Below are 24,538 nucleotides of genomic sequence, written 5' to 3' on the forward strand. Positions count from 1 at the left end.
TTGTGTTGGTGGCTGGTGGCCTCGCGCGCGGACGTGGGCTGGGGCCGCCGGCCTGGGCACGCGCGTCTGAGGACACGGGCCTGCAGAAGCTCTTGGCGGCTGAGTGCCCTGCAAAGTGGGAGAGTCGGGTCTTCGTGCCGGGGCAGGTCTCGCTCGTCAGCCACGCGTTCGGTCCAGCCCCCACGTCCAGATAAGCAGGGCTCCTGGGTTTTAGCAGAAAGAAAGAGATAAAGGAATGACGACAGACAGAGGGCAACAAGAAAAAACAGGAGGAATAGGAAAACAAACCAAAAAAAAAGAAAAATGCTTTGTCCTTTTTCTTTTCTAAGTTTTTTATTTCCTCTCCATCCTGAGTCCTCTGCTTTTGGGGGACAAATGGTTTGCTCCTTTTCTTTCTCTCTCTGTCTCTCCCTGTCTCCTTCCCTCCTTTCCTTCCTTTCCTTCCCCTCCCTCCCTCCCTTCCTTCCTTTCTTCCTTCCTTCCTTCCTTCCTCATTGAGACAGTCTGGCTATGTAGCCCAGGCTGACTTTGAACTCTCAACCCTCCTTCCTCAGCCTTCTGAACGCTGGGATTACAGGTCTGTGCAACCTCATCCGTTTTTGCTCCATTTTTGGGTTTTGGTTTTTTTTTTTTTTTTCAGTACTGGAGTTTGAACTCAGGGTCTACATCTTGAGCCACAGTCACTCCACCAGCCCTTTTTTTGTGAAGGGTTTTCTCGAGATAGGGTCTCGAAAACTATTTGCCCAGGGCTGTCTTCAAATCCTCCTGATCTCTGCCTCCTGAGTGGCTAGGATTACAGGTGTGAGCCACCAGCACCCAGCTTTTTGCTCTTTTTGCAGAAGAAGAAACTGAGGCACAGAGAGAGGTGACTGTGCATGTTCACAGCACATCGGGAGCAGACCTTGAACTCCATCCCAGCCTAGGGACTCAGGGTCAGGTTGGAATTGGTGGGGCTCTGGGGAGCAAAATTCTGTGGCTCGCCTGAGCTAGTGAGCTCAGGAGTTGGGGCTAGCATTGCAGTCTCTGTCTGAGCCCACCAGCTGCCACCTCAGGCACCCAGCACCTTTTTGAAGGCCACGTGATGGAAAAGCAGACAAAACTAAGTGTAAAGTCAGGAGAGGAGCCCTGTTACACTGCTGATGGGAGTGGGATGGAAAGTGGCCCAGCCACTGCAGAAAACAGTCTGGCAGGTCCTCAAACCATTAAACCTAGGGCCCCAGGCATGTCCACTGTTAGAAATATCTTTAAGATATTGGGGTGTCACAAGACAGACGACACTACTCAAAAGTCAACAGGCAAGACAAAATTTACTTCTGCAGAAGGATGCACACCGGGAATTCTGGGAGGTACACACCCCGGGCGGGAAGTCTGCAGGGGTTTTATCCGACGCCATGCTCCCTCTCCTGCCCCTGGATCGGGCAGGTTTTGGGCTCACAGTCTGCATGGTTGGCTAATTAGAAAGGGGCCAGGTTGGGAGCAGACTTTGGGAACAAAGAAATTTAAAAGTTCAGGGAAGCAATAGCTGGTTCTGGTTATCAGCTCTGGAACCAGGGCATCTTGCTTGGCCCAGCTGAGGATAACAACCCTCTGTTTCTAATAGCAACTCTTATCACGTTAAGCGGAGTCCACGAAGCGAGCCTATGGGAAGCGAGTTAGTGAGACTAACATTTGTAACAGCGGTGGTTACTGATTAAATCCTGTGACCGAAAAGATCCAATCTAAGCTGAGTCTCACATCCACTTCTACATGTCTCCAAGAGAACTGAAAATGTATATCCAGCCAGGCGCTGGTGGCTTACACCTATAATCCTAGCTATGTGGGAGATTGAGACTAGGAGGATGGAGGCTCGAGGTCAGCCAGGGGAAATAGTTTAAGAGACCCACCTCCAAAATAACTGAAGGAAAATGGGCTGGAGGTGTGGCTCAAGTGGCAGAGCACCTGCTTTGCAAGTGCAAAGCCCTGAGTTCAAACCCCAGTCCCTTCAAAGAAAAAGGAAAATGTAAATGCACACAAAAACTTACCTGTACACAGGTGTTCAGAGCTGTATGATTCTTAATAGCCTAAAGGGAGAGACAACCCAAATGTCCATCAAGTGAATGCCTAAACAAAATTTCGTGTTATCTATACAACAGAAAATTATTTGGCAGCACCCAGAAGGCTGAGAGTTCAAGGCCTGCCTGGGCTACATAGCAAAACCCTGTATCTAAAAAAAAGAGGGCAGGTGCAATGGCTCACGCCTGTAATCCTAGCTACTCAGGAGACAGAAATCAGGAGGATTGAGGTTGAAGACCAGCCCAGGCAAAAAATTCTCTACACCTCTACACCTTGCCCAATGGCTGGGCAAGGTGGCACCCAACTGCCTTCCCAGCTCCGAGGGGAAGCATAAAAGGACAACAGCTCAGGAATAAAGTGAGACCGTGTCTCAAAAATACCAGACATAAAACAATGGTTGGTGGAGCAGCTTAAGTGGTAGTGTGCCTGCCTAACAAGCGTGAAGCCCTGAGTTCAAACCCCAGTGCTGCCAATGACATTGATTACAGCTAGATTCTCCCAACTCTGAGATACTAAAAGCCATCAAAAGTCACACTTTCCATGGGTGAATTGTTTGCTCTGTGAATTATACCACTAGTGGGGGCCCTGGGCTGAGAGTGGGTTATGGACCAGGGGGACAGAAAGTGGGGTTCAATGCTGCAGTAAATTTCTGTCCCCCCATCTCGGGGCCCTGGGGAGTTAAGTTTGAAAAGTCATCCAGCCCATAATCATCTGGGTTATCTTTTTTTTCCCCCCTGAGGCAAAGTTTCATTATGTAGCCCAGGGTAGCCTTGAACTCATGATCCTCCTGCCTGGGTCTCCTGAGTGCTGGATTACAGGTGTGCACTGCCACATCTGACAGTTAGTACACTTTGAAGAGACCCAGCTGAACAAACTCCCGGCAGGCCTGTGACAAAAAAGCGGCTCTGATATCTAGGGCCAAGAATTTGGGGAGCTGACCCCAAAGAACACTGATCCCTGATTCCTTTAGGCCCAGCCACTGCCCCACCTGACACCTCCTCCCCCCATTCCTGCGCTCCACACCGAAGCTCTCCCTTTTTATCTTGTCTTGTATTTCCCTAAAACGCTCCAAGGTAAGTTCTCCCATCTTACATGGAAAGAAACCAGAAGAGCATTTGTCCAGTATGTGTGAGGCCCGGGGTTTAACCCCGGGAGCACAAAAAATTCAGTAAGTACATGTTTTTCTGTCAAGAAGTGCTTAACAGCTCACACGTTCCCAGCAATTATTATTATATGCTGTTTTTTTGGTGGGACTGGGATTTGAACTCAGGACTTTGAACTTGCAAAGCAGATGCTCTACCGCTTTAGCCACACCTCCAGTCCATTTTATTCTGTTATTTTGGAAATGGGGTTTCTCAAACTATTTGCCTGGACTGGCCTTGAACCACGATCCTCCCAATCTCAGTGGCTAGGATTACAGGGGTGAGCCAGTGGTGCCCAGTTTATTCTTTGCTTTTTAAAACACAAACAAAGCCAAACCGAAACACACACACATTTGGCTTAAATCTCAGTGTGACCTTGCCATGTTCAAGCCCTGAAAAGTGGCAAGTCCTCTTTGTACCCTAATTTGTGTCACATTTGGACCTGGCCACATCTTAACTCCTTCAATCCTCACTGTTGATCCTGAAGAATTATTGTCACATCTGACGGCTGGGGAAGTGAGACTCAGATGAGCCCCAAACCACACAATGCAAAAGCAGTAAGCAGAGTGGGCTCTGAGTCACCCCAAAGTGCCCCTTCCCCAGGGAGTGTCACTCTACCTGGGGGCTCAGAGGAGAGGAGGCTGGGGCCTCTGGCTCTGGGAACAACTGCCTCCCCGTGCCTAGTGCCCTTGCCTCTGTCAGAGCCACTTCCTTCTGGACGGTCACCTGTCTTCCACCTCCTCCAGCTGCTGCCCCTGGGCACAGAAACCTGAGATGTCTTCTCAAAAGAGGACTCTGATCTCTGCACTCCCTGCCCAGCCTCAAGTCTCTGTGCTCCTTCTGCTCCAACACAATGGGCACCTCAGGGCATTTGCACATGCTATTCCCTCTGCCTGGGCTCTCTCCCCCAGATCTTCCCAGGTGGCCTCCTCTGGTCATTACAGCCCAAGCTTCCCTCCTCCTCCAAGGGGGAATAGCTCCCCATGAACCAAATGTGCTGCCCTCTCCCATTTAGTGTGCAGGGCAAGGGAGCAGCCAGGGCAAGAATGGCAGCTCCTCCAGCCATGCAATAGTTACACTCATTCCTGAGATTCCTTCTTGTCTCACTGCCTCCCACTCACACCCAGGCCAGGAAGCCTCTGGAAAGAGAGGATGAGCAGGAAGGAAAAAAATGCCCCAACTTCTTTATTCCTTAAATGGCCCCAGTTGCAGTCTTGTTGCATGCGAAGATAGAACAGCCCAGAGAGGGTGAGTAAGGTGCCAGGGTCACATAGCAGCAGAGGGACTAGGAGGGTTTCCCTAAATTCTCAGCTCATTCCATTCCTTGTATAGTCTGCCCCTTCCTGGCTTTTGTGACTCTGCTGAGTGTCATGGTTTTTGTTATGAATTGCTAACCACTGCAAGCTTTCTGTGTGCTTTACATGGATTCCCACCATTTGACATTCACTTAACAATCTCTATTTGTTGGGCACCAGTAGCTCATGCCTGTAATCCTAGCTACTTGGGAGGCAGAAATCAGGAGGATTGTGGTTTGGGGCCAGCTGGGGCAAATAGTTCATGAGATCCTATCACAAAAAATGGGGCTGGTGGAGTGGCTCAAGTTGAAGGCCCTGAGTTCAGGCCCCAGCACGGAAAAAAAAAAAAAAAAAAAACAAAAAACACACAAAAAAGGGCTGACAGAGTGGATCGATTGATAGAGTGCCTGGCTAGCAAGCATGAGGCCCCAAGTTCAAATCCCAGTGCCACCAAAAAAAAACTTTGAGCACCTACTTTGTGCTAGGTACTTAGCACAGTGCAGGTGATTTAGAGGAAAGACTGATCAAATAAACTAACACCTGAGCCAGTTAATTCCAGACAGGTAACTTGTCAATATTGAGGATATAGGGCGGGGGCAGGGCACTTGCCTAGCATGTGTGAAGCCCTGAGTTTGATCCACAGCACTGCAAAAATAAATAAAATAATAAAAGCTTGGGCCTGGTGAGCTGATAGAGGGGCTGGCCCCATCTCATGAACTTCCATAACTCTTAAGTGCTCTGCTAAGGCAAAAGGGGTTTTTAGACTCATTCTGCAGGAGAGCAAACAGGCTCAGAGAGGTGAATACATCTGCCTGGGGTCACAGAGCTGGGAGTAATAGAACCCATCCTAACCACATTCTGCATCCTCTGGGACAGGCAGTATTTTGGGGGTGCACAAGGTTCAAACAAACAAGAGAAGAATCCATCTTCCAGTCTTCCAGGAGTCCTGAGCCCCCAAGGTGGCCCACCCTCAGGAACAGGTACTCAAGACACCCAGACAGGCCTGCATGGCTGCCCCATGGGCCCTGTGTTCTGAGTGCCAAGATGCTGGGATCTAACTTGTGGGCTTGGACTGGCTTGGAGACCTCTCTTGCCCTCTTGTCCCTTCCACGCAGGCCTTGCAGGTGACAGGGTGGGAGAGGAGTCAGCCCCAGGCCAGGCAGAGGGAGAAAGGGGGCTGATTCACGGCAGCCTCGTGCTGCCCCCTGCTGGTGATGGCTGGGATCGTCGGAGTGGGCAGCAGCACCCATTCGCGTCTTCAAGATTTCCTGAGACCCAAACCTGTGTTGGGGACACTGTGGCCTTCAGAATCCCTAGGGACAAAGGCAGTTCCCAAATCCATCCCAAGAGGTGTAACTTCAAGGCTATAACAAGACCTTGGGGCGTGTGCTGGCAGAGTGGTTTAAGTAGTAGAGTGCTTGTTTGCAAACCTGAGGTCCCTGAGTTCAAACTCCAAGACTGGAAAAACAAAAACAAAAACAAAAAAAAACTGTGGCTGGCAGAGCGGCTCAATGGTAGCATACCTGCCTAGCAAGCATGAAGCCCTGAGTTCAGACACCAGTGCCACCAAAAGACCTTAGGGTGTGACATCCAGGGGATTTGAGGTCAAATGGAACAGGGACTGTGATGAATAGAGCATGCAGGTCGCTCATCCATCCTTCCTTCACACATGCAGCCCACATCTACTGAGCACCTCCCAGCCCCAGTTCACATGTTCACATGGCCACGGCTCAAGTGAATTGTGGAACCAAGTGCCCTCCCTGTCCCAGGCCCAAAATTCCACAGAGCAGAGGCTGGTGACCCAACCATTCACTCAAGTAATGGGGGTCCTATGCCAGAGGGCCCACGACAGGGTTCCCACATGTCACATCCTAACCCCCACCCCCAAACACACCAAATATAGCTGTGCAGGGATTGAAAGGCAGAGAAAGGAGGCCTGTTTCATGGCCCAAGTACACAGGGAGAGGGAGGCAGGCCCTTCAGTCATCTTCGGGCTTTACATTTAAACAGAAGAAGAATTGGGGCAGGAGTGAGAGGTTGCATAGTTAAGCAGTCCTGGTTGGTCATTATCTCGATTCTAGTTCTGCAGGTGTTCTGGAGAAGTTGTCACTGTCATCACTTGAGGGGACAATGTGATCCCCAGGAGAGGATCACTCCTGCTCGAGGGTACAGCCTCGTCATCATGGGTCATGGTCCTCATTTGTGGGGGGGTGGCCTGTCTTGCTTCCTGGGAGGTAGTTCAGTCCCCTGTCATAACGATGTTATTGATCAGTCCTGTCCTTTCTGGAAGCCAAGGTGACTGCAGGAGAGACTGACTCAGCAAAGGAGACAGGTGCAGGATAGAAGCAGGGAGCTAGGCTTTCCTGTTTTCAGTTTCCTTGTGGGCCCAAGTGAGGAGTCCATGCTTATTATCCTGCTATCAAGTCAACTTCAGCACACGGTTGAAAAGGAGCCCTGGGTTGGGGGTGAGTGGCTCATGTCTGTAATCCTAGCTACTTAGGAGGCTGGGATCAGGATGACCAAGGGTTCAAGGCCAGCCCAGGCAAATAGTCCAGGAGACCCCTATCTCCAAAATAACCAGAACAAAATGGACTGGAGGAGTGGCTCAAGTCGTAGAGCACCTGCTTTGCAAGTGCAAAACACTGAGTTCAAGCCCCAGCTGACAGTTTGCACAGGTCAGGTTCCCCCAAAGCAGCCAATTCTAGCAGGACTCGGATGGCTCACGCTCTTCCCCATCCAGCCCTAGGAAGCTTCTGCTCACCGTGTGGGAAATGGAGAAAGGCCATTGTCAGAGGTCAAGCTGGCCCGGTGGCCAGCCCTCACCCCTCCAGCAGAAAGTGGGGACAAGACCCAAGTGCCTGGTTACTGTGAAGACATCACAATGGCTGTCACTCAGCCCACCAGGCTTCCTTCCTGTCCCCGCCCCTGTCCTCACCATGGGGACACCTGGGAATAAGCACTTGGCTACTCGAAGCTTAAAACCCAACAGTTCCCAGACATGGCTGCTGGGGTCAAAAACAACTAGGGTGCCAAGATGCAGCAGTCCCCAGGGTGAGGGGCCCCTCACTCGGGTGGGAGAGGGCAGGTAGAAGTGGACATTAGGCCCTGGGGAAGCAGGAGAGGGGACTATGGGCACCTTGCTGAACTGGGGGCTGGTTCCCATCCTCCAACCCCCAGTTCCACTGCCCTCCACCACCCAGGTGACCCCACAGGTATAACTGGGGCCTGTAACATCACACGCCCTCTCTCAAATCATCAGAAGGAATCCACCAAAGAATCCACCAGGCAAGACTCATGATGGCTCCCCGGCGTCAGGTATGACCATCCCCCATCCCAAGTGGCCGCCACTGAGGTGGGAGGTCAAGATTCTGGCCACCAGCAGGGCTGCCTAGCCATGTTTTGGGTTTTTTTTTTTTTTTTTTTTTTTTAGTTTTTGTTTTTTTTTTTCTGGTGGCGGTATGGGGTTTGAACTCAGGGCCTTGCACTTCTAAGGCATGTGCTCTACCACTTAAGCCACTTTCCCCAGCCTGCTTCATTTAGCTATTTTTCGGATAGAATCCCAGCTCCTCTACCTAGTGGACACCTTGGCTCCTCCCTGCTGGCCTGTGTTTCTGCTCTATAAACTGGTGCCTCCCATAGTTGGTTGTGTGCGGTAGGCGGCTCAGTCCTGGCGCATGAGCGCTCGACCTGAGGGTGCTTTTTCCTTCTCTGTCCTCAAGAGTCTCTGGCTCCCAAGGAGCCACCACCTCCATACTACCCCCATCCTGTAGGAAATCCACGCCCACCTCCCATGTACTCAGAAGTCCCGCAGATGGCTCACCGGGGTAAGTATAGAGTTGCACCTCTCCTTGCTCTCTCCCGACCAAGGCTGCAGACAGTCAGCACCTGCTGTGGAAAGCTCTCCTCCCGACTCCACAGCTATGTCCCCACAGCAGGCCCTGTCTCTCCATTGCTCCTGTGAGTTGCTGTATAGCCTATGGCCCCCAGAGTATCACTCTCCAAAGTGAGCTCATTGGTTGGATGGTCTGGTATACAGCAGGTGCTCAGGAAATATTTATAAAATGAACTCTCTGAAACTACACAGCCCCTTCCTGACCACGGAAAAGGGGCACTCATAGCCCCCAGTGAGACCTGAGTTTTAGGATTCTAAACAAACTCCCCAAGGAATTTTCAGATACTCTGAGAATTGCCAGCTTGGACTGTGTATCGGTCAGCTTCGCCTTGCTACAACGAAACACCTGAAGCACTTAACTTAGAAAAAGGAAAGGTTTCTTTTTGGGGGTGTGGGAGAGGGGCTCACAGTTCTGGAGGTTACAGTTCAAGATCCAGCAGCCCCACTGCTTTGGGCTTCTGGTGAGGGTGTTGGTTGGCAATGGCAGGAAGTCAGGAAGCAAAGAAAGAGAGCCCAGGGTCCTGCAGTTCCCTCCAAGCCCTTGGCCTTCCCATAAGGGCCCCCCTCCAAGCCTTAGCAGCTACTCATCCAATCCCTAAAAGAAATCAAAGCACGAGCCCTGTTCCCCATTCCAGATGGTTCCCCCAGACCAGACCTCAGTTCAGAACGCTAAAGCAGGCAGGAATTGTTTTGTTGGTTTTATTTGTGTGGTGCTGGGGATGGAAGCCCAGGCCTAGTGCACACTACTAGACAAGTGCTCCAGCACTGAGCCACACCCCCAGCCTGGGTAGGGGGTTTTAATTACAGGGGCTAGAAACTTTTTCTCTGGCTAACTTAATGAGCCAAAGAGAATTGTGGTGGGGGGGAGGGTCATATTGGTGGGATGTCTTGGTGTTCACTGAGTAGAAGGGGCCACGTTTAAAACTAGAGTCACTCTAAAATTCCCAAGGCCCTAAGGCTGATGGGCAGGTCAGGGGGCAAGTGGGTAGCTTTGAGTGCTTAAGTGATCACCAGGAACCTGCAGAAGAGGAGACATTATGGGGGAGAGATGTCTGGCTGGGATGGCCCAGGGGTGGTCTAGGAGTCTGGGGAGAGGGACTCGGGTCTGACCAGCCTCCTGTCCCCAGTTGTGTGTACCAGCATGCCTCGGGTGGCAACCTCCATACCAATGTACACCATGTGTCCCTTCTGTGGGAACTACATCACCACGGTGACCACCCCCATCCCCGGACTCCTTACTTGGCTGCTCTGCACTGGCTTCTTTATGTTTGGGTGAGTGGCAAGGTCCTCGGGCTCCACAGAGGCCCTGAGGACTGTGTGTGGGTCCCTGCTGGCAAGAGGGCTGGCATCGCCACAGTTGGGTGGACACTTGGGGGAGTAGGTGCAGAAGACAGGCAGGAACGTGGAAAGAGGGAGGTCCTGTGCCAACCTGGCCATGTAGCATCCACAGAAGAGGAGCCGGTCCTTTGATCAGGCAGGGGCTGAGGACCGCTACCTGCCAAGAGGGTGGCTCCAGGTGGGCACTCATGGCTGCTGATCCCACGGTTGAGAACAAGAGGATTAGCATGGCTCTCAGGCATGGCCCCATAGGTCCACCATGAAGCTCCAGGCACCCAGAGGTGGGGCTCCACTCATGCTCGTGGTTGTCCTGAGGTCACAGGTGCTTCCTGGGTTGCTGCTTCCTCCCATTCTGCATGACCAGCCTGATGGACGTGAGCCACTCCTGTCCTGTGTGTCAGCAAGAGGTCTTCCGCTACCACCGCCTGTGACCCCAGAGAAATAAACATAACTGAGCGGCCTCTGCATGCTGTGTGTGCTGCTGTGTGTCCCAGCCAGTCCCCTATGCCCTCCTCTGCCCTCTCGTCACCATGGATAGTGGGCTGGCACCTGCAGGAGCCTAAACAGAGCAGGTGCTAAGGGAGCATTCACTGGATGAGGGAAGGAGCCCTTGGTACCCAAGTCACTCATCTCGAGGTCCATCATCTTCTGACTTTCAAAGCCACAGCCTGAGAACAACCTCCTTCCTTTTGGCTGAAGCCTCAGCCTCTTTGGGAAAGCCAACTGTCTCTCCTTATCTGCACCATCCCCTATGTTCACCCCACAACCAGTATGGAGGCTCACACCTGACCCCTACCCCTACTCTGTGGACCAGCGACATCCATTGCTAAATGCAACACCTAGCAGACATTTCCTGTTCTTTCCTACTTGTCTGGATCCTCTGCAGCCATCAAGCCTCCCTCTTCCCATCCTCAAAGCCCTTCTTCCCTAGGCTGCAGCCATCCTCTGGCTCCCTCAACCTGCCCTGTCTCCTCAGGGTCCTGCGTGGACCTCTTCTCCCATCGTTCTGGAGGCCACTGCCTCTGCCCCAACATCCCACAGCTGTCTCTTCTGGAGGCATCAGAGGCCCAGGAAATCCCACAGGTCTCCAAGGGACTCCCCTCTTCCCTTTTCAGGTTGTGGTGGTGGGAGTGATGGCTAGGAACTGATGTCACCTTCAGGGCAGCTCTAGGATCCCATCCTTTCTATCTTACCTTATAATCTCCTGAGCCCTTTGTCTCACCCTGTTCTGCCTGCTCCTTCTGTTCCTCAGCAAGCTGGCACAGGGTGAGCACAATTATCAAGGGCCACTTCTGCTGGGTCCCCGCTAAAACTCGCCTCCCTCACACTCTCAGCACAGGGTCATCCGAAGCCATCTGTGAGCCCACTCCTGCTTCCCTTCCAACTCCAGACAGACAGAAGAAGCAAGTGCTATTCATTCACCACAAGCCTGCACCCTTCCACTGGTGCCGCCCCAAACTCTCCATCAGCCCTGCCAGGCAGCCTCAGCTCTCTTTCAGACATCTGTCACCTTCTCCAGGTGTAGTCATGAGCCCTTCACTCACCCTGGGACCCCCAGGAACTGGCAGGAATAGGGGTGGGGGAACTCCCCAAGTTCCCTTGAGTCTCCCCATCAAGGTTCAATCCCTACACCCACTTCCCAGCTACAGTCTTACTAGGCAGAGGCTACCACGGGAAAGTGGATGATAACAACCTCACACAGGCTGATGGATGGCACCTCCTGGATACAATGGGGTCTCTCTGAGCTAGGACAGGAAGTAGGTGTGGTAAAGGAAAATCCAGTGTTAGACTAGCAGATTTAAAATTTTGCAAAATATACAAAAGATTGTGCCACCCTTCATAGAGAGGGAGAAGTGAGGGAAGAAAGAGGGGGAAGAGAGCCAGGTATGCACACCTGTCATTCCAGCTATTCTGGAGGCAAAAGCAGGAGTATCTCTGATTGGAGGTCAGCCCTGGCAAAGTTAATGAAACCCTGTCTCAGAGTGAGGTAGTGGGGGCGGGTGCTAGGATGCAACCCAAATGATAGAGTGCTTGCCTAACATGCGCGAAATCCTGGGTTCAAGCCACAGTAGTGCAAAAAAAAAATAATAAAGGGAAGGAAGGAGGGAGGGAGGGTGGGAGGGAGGAGAAAAGAAAACAAGAGGGAAGAAAAAAAAGCATCAGGAAGCTGCAGGCAGAATGGGATCCTCCTGCCTCCCCATTCCAAGTGCCGGGATTACAGGAATGTGCCATCACACATGGCTGTTTTCTGGTTTTGACTTGAATTCTTAGATGGCCCACAGGTATGAGCGCCTCAGGTCTGGGATGGACAATGTCCATGGCATCCTTTAGAGACACAAACCCCAAGCCCCATTCTCTGCATGCCATGAAATCACTGGTGTGCCATGCCCTCCGGTCTCAGAACAGCTCTCCTTGCCTTAGCGGTCACCATCCTGCCTTCCAGGGGCGGCTAGATTAGTGATGAGACTGCCAAGCGTCCTTTCTAGGTCCCCCAGATCAATCCCAGGCTCTTGGAATTGAGACTGCCCCGTGTCACTTGCCGTCTCTTGAGGGAAATTCACTGGGTGCCGGTGGCTTTCACTTGCAATCCTGGCTACTTGGGAGGCTGAGATCAGGAGGACTGAGGTTCCAGGCCAAATCCAGAAAATACTTCTGGGATCCCATCTCCAAAATAAGCACAGCAAATGGACTGGGGTGTGACACAAGAAATAAAGCATCTGCTTTGCGAGCCTGAAGCCGAGTCCAAACCCCAGTCCCACAAAAAATGTGGGCGAGTTCACGTTGAAAATCAGTTTTCTAGCTTCGAAAACAAAGCGCAGCAAAGGGGAACGAGCGATGGGAGCCTCACATCGTTGTCTCGCACGCCGCAGCCTAAACCATCATTCTCGCCTGTGCAGCTCCTGCTGCAAAGCCAGGCTGGGGGAGGGTGGGGTCATAGCCTTCTCCTGAGCCCAGTTCCCTAAGCTGGACCCAGTCCCCCTCCCTAAGAGCTGAAGCCTGAGGGATGGGCAGGGGGAGGTGGTGCCAGGAGAGACTGCAGGCTCAGTGGGAGACAGTGCTGGCACCTAGCAGACACGCTTTGAACACTGATTTAAAATGGGGAGGGCTCCCAACCCCTACCTCCCAACCAGGGAGGCCTGGGAGAAGTAGGAATCTGGGGAACCAGGAGGGTGAAGTAGGCATTGGGGTGTGGACCCCCACTATGCACTTGGTAAGGCCAAAGCCCCCATGCGGTCCGGGTCTGGCCTACTCTGGGCTGACAGGTGCCTGTTGTAGACTCAAGGCCACAGCACATGCCGGCCTGTTACTGAGCTTAGAGATGGCTGCAAAAGGTGCCAACACAGGGTTCTTGGCTAATGTCCCCTAACACTCCACCCTAGAGGTGGCCCCACCACACCCGCCCAACCTTATCACAGGAGCAGACAGGAGGGGGTGGCATGTCCTGGGCTGGGCCCTATCAGTAGCTGTCTGCAGGCTCCCCACACCCACCCCAGAGGCCAACCTGCAGCTCTTACCTCCAGCGTGAGGAGGGGCGTCTAGCAGCCCCGAGCAGCATCTGGCATGCCCCCAGCTTCCCTCTGCTCTGGTGGCCGGCCAGGAGGGACTAACACTGTACCCTGAATGGCAGACAGTGGGAGATGGACCTGGGAAGCCAGGCAGGTTCTGGATCTGAGCTCCAGGGTAGACTTCAGGGGTGGTCAAACTCCACAAGTCTGTCCCCTTTTTGCATACCCACCCCACAGGATCCAGCCAGTGACAGCTGATGGCCTGTGTGGGTCAGGGACTGACCAGCAAGCCTGGATCCAACCTCTGGAAGCTGCAGTTTTGTTTTCACAAGATCGTCTGTGAGCTCTAGCTTCCAGGCCTCAACTCACCTGCAATTCAAGAGCAGATACCCAATTGCCACCAATGGCAAAGTACAAGACCTAGGGGAGGGCTCCTTGGTCTTAATTTGTTCTCACCCAGAAAATGAGCACCACTGTGAGCTTCCTTGGTGAAAGGTTATAAGTACTTTGTTTTCCACATGTCACCTCAACCACCCCACGAGCAAGCTCCATCACCACAGCCCCAGTGAGGAAACTGGTTAGAACCTAACTGTCCACCATGGTGGACATTAGCCACACGTAGCTGGCCCCTGTGCCTGAACAGGGACAGAGCAGCGTCCTGCCACAGGAGAAGGTTGTGGTGGCAGGACCACTCAACTGTTAAACTGACAATATGTGAAAGGCGTGGAAGGTTCTGGAATTGGAGGAAGGGAGCATTTGCATCATTTAAAATTCACATCCCACAAGTGTCTGCAGGAAGCTTGATCATTGTGGGCAGAGGGGAGGTCTTCATGGAATAGTCAACTTGTTTTCCTTCCCTAAAAATACTTGAAATTCCTTACCACGCATCTACTCAGTAAACCTTCAGTGGTCTTTCATGCCTCCTTGGTCGGTGATCCACCTTCCCCCTCCCTGGATTTCTCTTCACCCCGGATGTGTTTCAGATAAAAATACAGCTCGTCCCTCTACGCTGGAAAATCTGTATAGTGCTCGCAGCTACCAGCACAGCCTCAAGCACTCCATGCACCATGGCTGTCTTGCCGCTAGGAAGTCAGAGTTGAGCAGTGGCAACAGACCGCCATGTGCCCTGATGCGTGACAGTACTCTCTGGCCTTTTCCAGGACGTCTGTCAACCCTGGCCTCACTAAACCCAAGCCATAGAACAAATATCTTTACACACCTCACTTTAGTAACGCAAAAAACTTAGGTGCTAACACTCACCACATTCTGCGAGGGTGTCGGGAGTTTCAAACCTGTGACCTCTGTAAAATACAGGACTTCATCCCAGACAGCCCGGGAAGGGAGGAATCACGTGTCATTCCCAATGCCCCATGACATCTCTTGTGAGAGGAAAGCCCCAGTCAGGGTCACAGTCAGGAAGAGCTTTCCATGCTCAGTTACAGGGACCCAAGCTGCAGGGAGCACCTAGCAGTGAAGTCACATCTCCACATTTTTGTGTGTGTGGTTTTTGGAGGCAGGGTCTTGTCTGCATATATACCCCAGGCTGGCCTCAAGCTCACAATCCTCCTGCCTCAGGAGTACTGGCAGACTCCTTTTGATTGTGGTAATTACACTTGTTCTGAAACAGAAACGCTGGTGCTACTGGACACACGCCTCGCTACCTGCTTGAATGCGCTCGTCCTCAAGAGGCAGATTAAAGGTCTTGAAAGGCCAACTGCTATCCCAGATGAGCTGGCAGGAAATAGACATGGGAACATCATCATTACACTGCCAAAGGAGAGCCAGCTATCAGAGATGCAAACGGCAGACACAGCTCTGTGCACTCCTGATTCCGTGTAAAGCCATGGGCCCCCTTCGCCATCAGCAGACATGTTCACACATCAAGAAGGACATGACACGCTCACTAAAGGCAGTTCACGTTTTTCTTAGATTTAAGAAGCCCTCCTCCTGTCTCCTCAAGTTCCTGGACACAGGAGCAAGACAGGAATGGACTAGCAAATGCAGTCCTCTTTGCTATGCAGGACCTCCACCACTTCTTTGGAACAAACAAACAAACAAAAAACCCAGTCATTTCAGGGAGAATGGTAAGGTGCAGTTATGCAAGACTATAGCCAACCCCAGCCCAAACCTAAAACGCAAAAACATGACAGGGCTCAAAGGTAAAAGCACGGGGTGCCCATAACCACCTGCGTTCACATGGAGGTGGCGGCTCAGGAAGAGCCGAGGGCCCATGAACTACAGCTTATCCCACTGACAGAAGGCGGCCTGGAGCAGAAAGCGCACTCATGGTGGAAACTGAGAAGGAAGTCACTCCATGGGACGGACTGATCCTCAAAGCAGGACGAGGGGGAGCCAAGCCAGGCCTCACAGCCTCCGATGACAACGTTCTAGTCCCATTACTACAAAAATCCCACCTGACAACTTTCAAGTTTTTAAACGCCAAGTTAAAAGCCAGAAACCAGACCAAAGAAGATATCTGGGGCCCCAGAAAACCCCAAAATCAGCGGGAAGCATCCACTTCAGTGAGCCTTGGTCCTTGGTTAAGTGCCAGGGTTCCCTGAGCCATTCCCAGAGACAGCAGAATCCTCCCGAACTTCCACGGCACTCACTGAATTGTCATTTTTATAGAAAATTTTATTCAACATACAACATCTTCCAGCAAAAAGGCAATATACAGGAGAGTTGGTGTACACTGCTGCTACGGAACAAACAAAAAATACCAGAAAAGGAGGGGAAATAAGTGTGATCCGCTGATTCTATTCGACTGCACTTAAACTAGACACGCAGTGGGCGTCAGCTCCAACTTAAAGGAAGCAAGGCGGAACCCAAATGAAACCACGCACGGTGAGTGTCGACATCGGTGAAGCTTACTTGCAGACTTACCAACAAAAAGTGACCTCCTCCCTGCGGCAAATTGTACATGTTCATTCATTAAATATACAATTTCATTTTTTTTTTCTTTTTATTTTACCTTTTTTACAAAGTCAACAGCTTTCTAGCCACGAGCGAGCATGCCCTCTTGCTAAGGCTGTCCTTTGTTGCTCCGGAGTCCCACGGTCATGAAATCCTATTTATTATTCTTTCACCTGCTTGGATGAACTGTGGAAATCAAGTCTGCCAAGAGGCAGCAGAGTAAACCTTAATTGTATTTAACAATGTTCTCAATTTAATAAAAAGACCCGAATGTCTGTCAGGACTGTGTTCAGTGCATCCACTTTGCAACTGGGCTGCAGACAGTGGCTGATGGAGTGAGCCGCGGCTCTGGAGACCCGGCAGCTCTGGAGGGAGGAACTGAGGAAGGGCAACAGTGCACACAATGAAGGAAAGAGCACTATTTATTAGGTTGTGAGTTTCTCTGTTTGCCTTTACAGATGCACAAAGGTCATTGAAGGTTTAACTGAAGGAGTAAGTTGGATGAGCCTACACATCAGCCTAGCTAGCTGCGGGGCTGGTGGGGACCCGAGCAGGCAGCCGGACCACCTGAGCCAACCAGACACAGCCCAGAGACCGTGTGCCTGTGACCCGCATCCTAGGAACCTCTTCTCCCCATGGTGCTGAGTTGCCTTGCAATGTAGTTACCATAAAATAACTCTCATTGGCATCCAAGCTTTATAAAAACACCTTCATTTTGCTCAAAAAGGGCAGTCAATAGATACAGAGAAGCCAAACTGAACAGCCTCAACAAAATAAAATTAACATCAGCAGCAAATCGTCTTGCTGGAGGCGTGGGCTAGAGCGCACGCGTAGCAAAGTTCTGCGGCTGTTAAAAAGGGGCACACAGCACGCGCTGCCCTCGCCGTCAACGCTCCGGTGAGGAAGTCAGTTGTGGATTTTGATGGCCTTTTCAAGGTAAGTGTAGCGACTCCTCTTTGGGGCTTTGTTGAAGTGGTCAAGCCCTAGCCAAGGCCGGGGATGAGACATGTTACCTGGGGGAGAAGAGTATGCAGTGAGCCCCCAGATCCCCAGTGGCCACACATGCACAGACGAGTGCTTTCCCATGTCCGGGGTGTATTCACAGGGAAGCAGGACCTCCAACTGACTCGCTGGCCTGGAACTGCCCCCCAGCACCCTCCTCCCACAGCAGATGTGAACCCCACAGTAGCTTCAGGAATGCAGTGCTGTGGGAGAACCTGCAGCTCAGGGTCCCCAACCCGGCTTAGTGCGTACAAAGGCTTTAATCCTAAGAGGCACTAGGGTTGCAGCCCGCTCTCCCTCTGCTTCAGAGGCTATCAGGTACGGGGCCTCCCAGCCCAGCCCATAGCTCACCTGGCTGCGGCTCAAAGTCTTTCAGATTCACTTCATACTCGTCTTCATTAATGTACTGATGTCGGCCCATCATTACAATTGCAAACTTAAACTGCAAGACAAAAAGTTAAACTCCTGCCTCACTTCTGTGTACCTGCAAAAGCTCTTGTCTCTGGAAGAGACGCTTAGCACCACCACCCATGGCTAGACACAGGGGTTACTGAAGCCCGACAAAGAACCCAGGAGCACACACCTTTTCAAACTCCTTTTCCTGGATGTCCAGCAGGCTCTGGATCCGCTTCATCACTTCTCTGAAATGCTCGCCCTGGAAAGGCAGAGGACACACATGTTCAGGCGACACCCTCCTATCACTGCTGCACACCACACTATGTGGCAGCCACCAAAGCAGAACCCAGATTACTGACAGCTACTCAAAAGTACCATGTTCTGTCACACAAACTGGACACGCTCTCCTCCTCACCTGGTGTATCCTCAGCAAAAACGGAATTCCAAACGTTCCAAACACCTCTTTGTGGAAATGTGCCACTGTGATCAGCATCTCATTGTCCTTATCTATGTCCACCTGGTCCAGAGGTATTTCCTGAGGACATAGTTAAAAGACAGTATGGTCTTTTTAACTTACTGCAGACAGAAGGCTACACTTAAGCTCTAGCTTGCTACTCCAACAAAATTAGATCACTGCTATATTTTCCATCTAGAATGCCCCGCAAAGGCCCACGCATTAAAGGCTTGGTCTCTCCAACTTGGTGCTATTGGGAGGTGGAACTATGAAGAACCTGGTTTCTTCCTCTTCCTTTCGTTTATGGTCCTGAGGTGAGCAGTCCCCACTAGTGAGGTCCCTATGGTAAGCAGTCAAGTGCAAGGGCTGAAGGCAGACGGGAGGAGGAAATAGGGGTGAGGAGAGCTTTAGATCATGAAGATGAGAAAGCTAGGGATGAAGCTAGGTGATAGCTGCACAAGGCAAACCTACTCAATGACAAACACTAAAACTTTAAAATGATTTAAGATCTTAACTTTTAAAGTTATGTATATTTTTTCTCATACTAAAACATTTTTAAAATCTGGGAGAAAAAAATTAGAGCCAAAGAGCATTTTCAAGCAGTGGCACACAAATAAATGAAAGCTAATTGCACCATGATGCATCCACACCACAACTTGGTGTAATGTTCACACAAGCAATAAATAGTAGGGTTGCACCACTCCACTCTGAGGGTCCACGAGTTCTCTCTGCTGCCCATGAGGGACAGTTACCTCTATTCGAAACGTTCGACTTGTTGCAGGAGATAAACACTCTAATAATTCATCTTCTTGATGCACACCAATAATTTTGTAGCTTACAATTTCTAGCAGCCTAAAAGTAGGATAAAAAAAACAAAGGTGTAGTGAAATACCCATATTCATGTGAAGAAACAAGAGACTGGCCATACAAATGGACCCTCATCAGAAGAGAGGGTGTTGTGTCACGGCAGTGCTGAGCTACGTCCCCAGCCCTTCAAATGGAACCTTATTTGGTGAGAAATTTTGTCTTGAGTGCCACCAAGACATGCTACATCTCTTTTACAAGATAGATGCGCCCCTCCCACCCCATTCTGAGGAAAAAATGCCCAGTGAGTACTGATGAAAATGGTCTCACTTGGGCTCAGAGATGTAGGTTAAATGGAGTCTCCTGGAATTGTGTCAACCTTTCCCATGAGGAACTCCAAGGAGGAAGCAGGCTCAGATGGTTGGCTCACTTCCTCTTTCTTTATACAACAGTTTCGTTCTTTTATTAACATCAAGGAAAAGCTTGCCCATTTAAGGCAGGGTGGTAAGAACAATGCCCAACTCGCAGGCAACACTGGTCATGACATATAGGCCTCTCTCCACAGCCAGCACAGGGTGAACGGAGGGAGGCTGGGGCTACACTTGCAACTACATCTCACATACAACTGAGTCACACATTCCAGTTTCCGCTGCTCATTCAGAAAACATCCTGCCTCTGTGTGGCTTTGCTACCTAAATCTCATCTTTTAACTACACCTAAATAATATCAAAGGCAAAAGAAAAATGACTCTAATACAACACTAGCTGTGGGAAGACGTGGCGATTAATGCACACCGGTCCTGGTGGGGCTTCACTTCCATTCATGCAGCTGCAGAGTTCAGGCTGGACAGAACTCCTCCAAGCCAGTCCCCCACTCCAGGAGATACTTGCCTAAGTTTCCCTGATGCTTTTTCACCAAGCTCCACAGCTTTTTTACATTCTTCTAATAGGTCCCGGACACAACCATGCTTATCTGGGTATAGTGTTATTTCCTAAGGAAAGACCGGTAACATACATGTTTTAACAAAAACACAGACTTCTGCTATAACAAACGTAAGGAGAAAAAACTACAATGGCTGTTTAGTTCTCCAGCTGGCTGTCACTGTTCTCATTCACACTCCTACCCCAATGGTCAACATGTGTGAATTCACTCACAGTGGGACCATCTGCCCAAACCTGGGACAAAGCCAGGATTGATGGGAGGTTAGGGAATGTCATCTTTATGCAGAAAGTGTGCCATTTCCAGAATAGCTAGCTTCCCAGGCAACATCCCTCCAAGGGTCCTCCCAGAGCATGTCCAATTCTCAGTGAGAAAAGAACGCTGGTCTAGAAGACCCCAGGCCAACTGGGGATTAGCCCCATCAACCCCACACAGGTGAGTTTCTAGGTCTGGACTTTGTCTCAAAGAACCCCCAGGGAGCATAGCTGGATGGGCCTTCTGCTAGGAGCAGGTGTGTGCTGCCACACAGTGGCACCCACATCTGCCCATTACTGGCCCAGCTAGACTTAGCAAGGCCAGGCCAAGGCAGGGGCTCTTTGAAAATGACCCTGCACCAGACCAAAGAGTAAGGCACACGCTTTGTGCTCTGCTCTCCCCTTCTTTGGTAAGAAAGGACAACTGGAGATCCATTAGATGCAGCAGCCAGGACACAACCAGGGACCTCTACTCCTAGCTGGATTTAGGAAGGAACTTCCTTTGTGATTTAGTTCTCAAGGTCTAGAGCAAGCTCTGGGGGGAAAAAAATCATTCTGTACAAAAACTTACCTCTTCCCTAAATTGGCTGTTTAACCATATGCACTTAAAACTTCGCCTGTTCTCAAAGTCTGTGATTTTCATCTTAAGCTAGTGAGAAAAGAGACGGATTTTAGACAAGCTCCCATGAGAACCCAAGCCTTCTCTCATTACCAAGTTACAGTGATTTGGACTCATACCTGCTGATAGTAAAGTTTCTTAGGTTGTCTAGGCTTGAAGAACTGTAGAAGATCTCTTAAAGTACCTTCATAGTTATGTCTAAGAGGATTACCTGGGCCATCCCTATACCTACACAAGAAAACAGCATGTGAATAAATGATTTGTGTACTGGCCAACACACACCAGTAAGCATAAGAATCAAACCACTGGCCTCACATTAAACTGAAATCTTTATGCTTTTCTCCCCTCACTGTCACATGCCAACACTCTGCAAGGTGACACAACACACCAAAGCTGGGTCACATAACCCCTGACCCAGTTGGACCGAGGAAAGATGCCCTAAGGGTGGAACTAAGAAAGTCTGGCTTTAGGTCAGAATGTGGATTGTGACACCTCTATGAAACATGGTTGAGATGACAGTGGCGACAATTCTCTACTTCAAATTAAAACACATTCAAATTAAAACTATGACACCTGAGTGTGCTTTGATAAACTATGCAAAGCATGCAGTAAAGAAAGAGCAATCTCCAAGGTTCAGAGTGCAGCTTACCCTTGGGACTTGAAAAACTGCAGCAACATGGGGTCCGTGTTGAGCCTCTGTGCAACTGTCTTTGCAACCTGGGGGGCGGCAAACAATCAGGAGACAGAATCGAGGGCTCACATTTCAGCAAAGACTGACACATGCTCGTAAAGCTCACAATTAATCATTTGGTAAAGTTACTAAAGAGACAGGACAGGAGCAGCCTGAGCTTAAATTCAAGAAATTTACTAACTACCAGGAAAAAAATCCATATTCCTTAGTGTACAGCACAACAGCCTAATTTCTAAAAGGATTTTCACTATCTTTAACTGCACAATTCTGTAGAGTGCAGTGCTGACAGCTTAATGCATGCACTCAATACGCTATGGACTGAATCAGATTGACATTTCCATCTCCGTAAGTATCGATTATTTCTCTATGTTGGGATCCTATTGAACAATTTTCACTTTCTCACAACGTGTATGTAGCCCAGGCTGGCCTCAGTCCTCCTGCCTCTATTTCCTGAGTACAGGGGATACAGTGTATTGCCATCATGCCCAGCTACAACTCATCTCATAAGTAAAATTACAGTAGGGGCTCAGCTCTTGTGGGACAGTGTCAGCCACATCCATGCCTAGTGACTGTGGACTCTGGCCCTCCTTGTTCAAACTGTTAGACAGTTTCTTTGACAGAGGAGCTGGTGGTACAGCTCAAGTGGTAGAGAGAGCACTTTTCTAGCATATGGGAGACCTTGGGTTCCATGTCCAGAGTGTCAGGGTAGGGGACGTCTTTCTCATGTGGAGTGTGAAGGAGGGGAGAGAGCATTTGCTGAATACCTGAAAATAATTCATCCTGTTGGATAATGTAACCACAAATCCAGGGTCATTGGGGATTGTTTTATCACAGAAGATGACATCAACACGGTGGTAGAGGTCTCTGAAATATTCTTTTGCAGTGGGCAATTCACTGTTATCATTTTCAGGGTCATCCCTGGGGGGAAAAAGTTTGCAGACTGAATCGACGTCCACGGCAGGCAGTAACTGGGGAGAAGGCACCAGCTTTCAGGGAACAGTGACAGGTAAAAGCTCCCTGGCACTGTAACACATAAGACTCTCCCAATAGGGAGTCCACCTCATCTACCTTTGTAATAGGGTGCAACAAGTCAATTTTGTATGGACAGCATACTCTGAGGCATGCACATATTGGCTGCTTCACAGCAGAAACAAAGCCCTCAAAAGCCTCTTGTCAACGGTACCTGGTCCACAGGCCTGGTGAGAGTGGGTCTCTGACCCAGAGTCAGAAAACTATGGCTTTTACCCAACGTAAAGCTGTTTAGACATTAAATGTCTTTGACCACAGACCTGCAGGTATCACACACAGACATACATATGAATTGCCTGAGTAGGCACACTGTAAGGAAAATGATTTGGCTATTCCATAAAGACTCTGCACCCGGCCCTGTCCAATGATCAAGCCCACTGCAGACACTTGTGGGATCTGAAAGAATACAAATGATGTAGATGCCCACTGCCATCAATTCCAAAACCCAAAGACCAACTACTCAATATTCCAACAATTCATGACTCTCAATCTAGGTAAAAAACAGTTCCCAGATAAAGGACCAACCCTCCCCCAAAATATCCCCACCAAACCCACTCTGATGAGTATAAGGTGACAGAACTGTCACAAGGCACATACTTCTGAAACACTATAATGTCACCGTCCATCAGCTCATCAAGGGCTTTATCAAGAGACACATCGTAGTCCTGAATTCTCTCTGTTAAATTCGGTTTAACTTCCTGTAGTAAAAGATATAAAACGGCTACACTGAAAATGTCTTATGTTTAATATGGTCATCTCCTCTATATACAAGTATTTTCTCTACACCTGAACTACTACTATCTACACCTATCTATCCACTACCTCTCTTTTTTTTTTTTGTGATACTGGGATTTGAACCCAGAGCTTCACACATGGAAAGCAGGTGCTCCACCACTCGAGCCACACTTGCAGTCCATTTTGCTCGGGTGGAGAATGGTTTTGGAGATTTTTGGTGGGGAGGGAGGCTTTGAAAACTATCTGCCTGGGCTGGCCTTGAACGACAATCCTCCCGATCTCAACCTCTCCATTAGCTAGGATGACAGATGTGAACTACCAGAACTGGCTTCCACCTACTTTTTAAAAATAGGGTCTCAGCCTGTTGCCCAGTCTGGCTCTGAATCCATCCTGCCTCGGTTCCTAGCTGGGACTACAAGTAGATGTTACCACATCCGGCTCACATACTTTTTTTGGCAGTACTGGGGTTTGAATTTAAGGCCTCACATAGCTAAACAAGGCGCTCTACACTTGAGACATACTGCAACCCTTTTTTTGCTTTAGTTATTTTGGGGACAGACCTCACTTTCTGCCCAGACTAGACTGGACTGCAGTCCTCCTATTTATGATTCCCATGTAGCTGGAAGACAGGCACACACCACCACATCCAGCTGCTGGTTGACATGGGGAGCTAGCTGACATTTTCCCCCTCACCAGTTTATCCTCAACCTGTAATTTTCCCTATCTCTACCTCTGTAGTAGCTAGGATTGCAGGTGTGAGCCACTTTGCCCAGTCTCACGTACAATTTTAGTATGTCAAAATGCTCATGGAAAAATAAATCTGTAAGTATCTAATAATTATTTATCCTGAACAAGTAAAAGTCACCTATTAAAACTGGGTAATTCTCAACTCAAGACTAGAGGCCCTAAGCAATAACAAAACCAGAGCTAGAAAAATACCACCGCCTCTGAAAGCCACAGTGACAGTATGGAGAAGGAGGCACACAAACCTCATAGAGGATAAGGCTAGTGTCCTGGATAAATCCTGCTCTGTCACACATAACTGGGAGCAAGTCACCTAGGATAAAGAGACTTATTAAATCCACCGCTTTAGTACACCAAGCAAAATCTACTCCGTAGGTCTGTGTAGCTGGGACTTACGTATTTTACAGGATATGGGTGTGTAGATATGCCCACAGTAATTCAGGCTCCGTGTTTTAGGATCATACATCTTCAAAAATAACATCACATCATCTACAATTGATAAACAGGTTGTTAGAATCTTAACAGTACAATGCTTATGTTTTTCCTTTAAAAAAAAAAAAAAAAAAAGAAGCCGCCAGTGACAAGCCACATGACAGCTTAAGGTCCCTGAAAGTTATGTGGTCTTCATCTGTTCATTCAACAACTGATCCTATGAGGAAAGAGGTTAAGTTAAGTTCCACTCCTGAAACTGGAGGAGTCACAAGCTATACAGGGCAGGAAAAGATATCAAGTA

The 24,538-nt window shown here is 49.8% G+C and overlaps 2 protein-coding genes across 3 annotated transcripts in view; one reads left to right on the plus strand and one right to left on the minus strand.

The window, feature by feature from the left end:
• Positions 1–9,079: 9,079 nt before the first annotated feature.
• Positions 9,080–10,172, plus strand: Litafd (LITAF domain containing). The gene is made up of 2 exons (XM_074059192.1): positions 9,080–9,653; positions 10,042–10,172. Exons 1-2 carry the CDS (start codon positions 9,523–9,525, stop codon positions 10,148–10,150), a joined length of 240 nt encoding a protein of 79 aa, XP_073915293.1. The 5' UTR covers positions 9,080–9,522; the 3' UTR covers positions 10,151–10,172.
• A 5,666-nt stretch (positions 10,173–15,838) lies between these two features.
• Usp7 (ubiquitin specific peptidase 7) overlaps positions 15,839–24,538 on the minus strand; it is a 48,803-nt gene continuing 40,103 nt past the window's right edge. For both annotated transcript variants that reach the window (XM_020178648.2, XM_020178649.2), the window contains exons 19-31: positions 24,202–24,294; positions 24,051–24,118; positions 22,924–23,024; positions 22,062–22,215; positions 21,256–21,323; positions 20,726–20,834; positions 20,559–20,636; positions 19,685–19,785; positions 18,743–18,842; positions 17,952–18,071; positions 17,724–17,795; positions 17,492–17,582; positions 15,839–17,151 (exon numbers count right to left, since the gene is read on the minus strand). In XM_020178648.2, coding sequence (XP_020034237.2) covers positions 17,045–17,151; positions 17,492–17,582; positions 17,724–17,795; positions 17,952–18,071; positions 18,743–18,842; positions 19,685–19,785; positions 20,559–20,636; positions 20,726–20,834; positions 21,256–21,323; positions 22,062–22,215; positions 22,924–23,024; positions 24,051–24,118; positions 24,202–24,294 — 1,262 coding nt within the window. In that variant the 3' untranslated portion in view covers positions 15,839–17,044. The remainder of the gene's footprint in view (positions 17,152–17,491; positions 17,583–17,723; positions 17,796–17,951; positions 18,072–18,742; positions 18,843–19,684; positions 19,786–20,558; positions 20,637–20,725; positions 20,835–21,255; positions 21,324–22,061; positions 22,216–22,923; positions 23,025–24,050; positions 24,119–24,201; positions 24,295–24,538) is intronic.

The sequence above is a fragment of the Castor canadensis genome, chromosome 17 (assembly GCF_047511655.1).
Source record: "Castor canadensis chromosome 17, mCasCan1.hap1v2, whole genome shotgun sequence".
Classification (NCBI taxonomy): domain Eukaryota; kingdom Metazoa; phylum Chordata; class Mammalia; order Rodentia; family Castoridae; genus Castor; species Castor canadensis.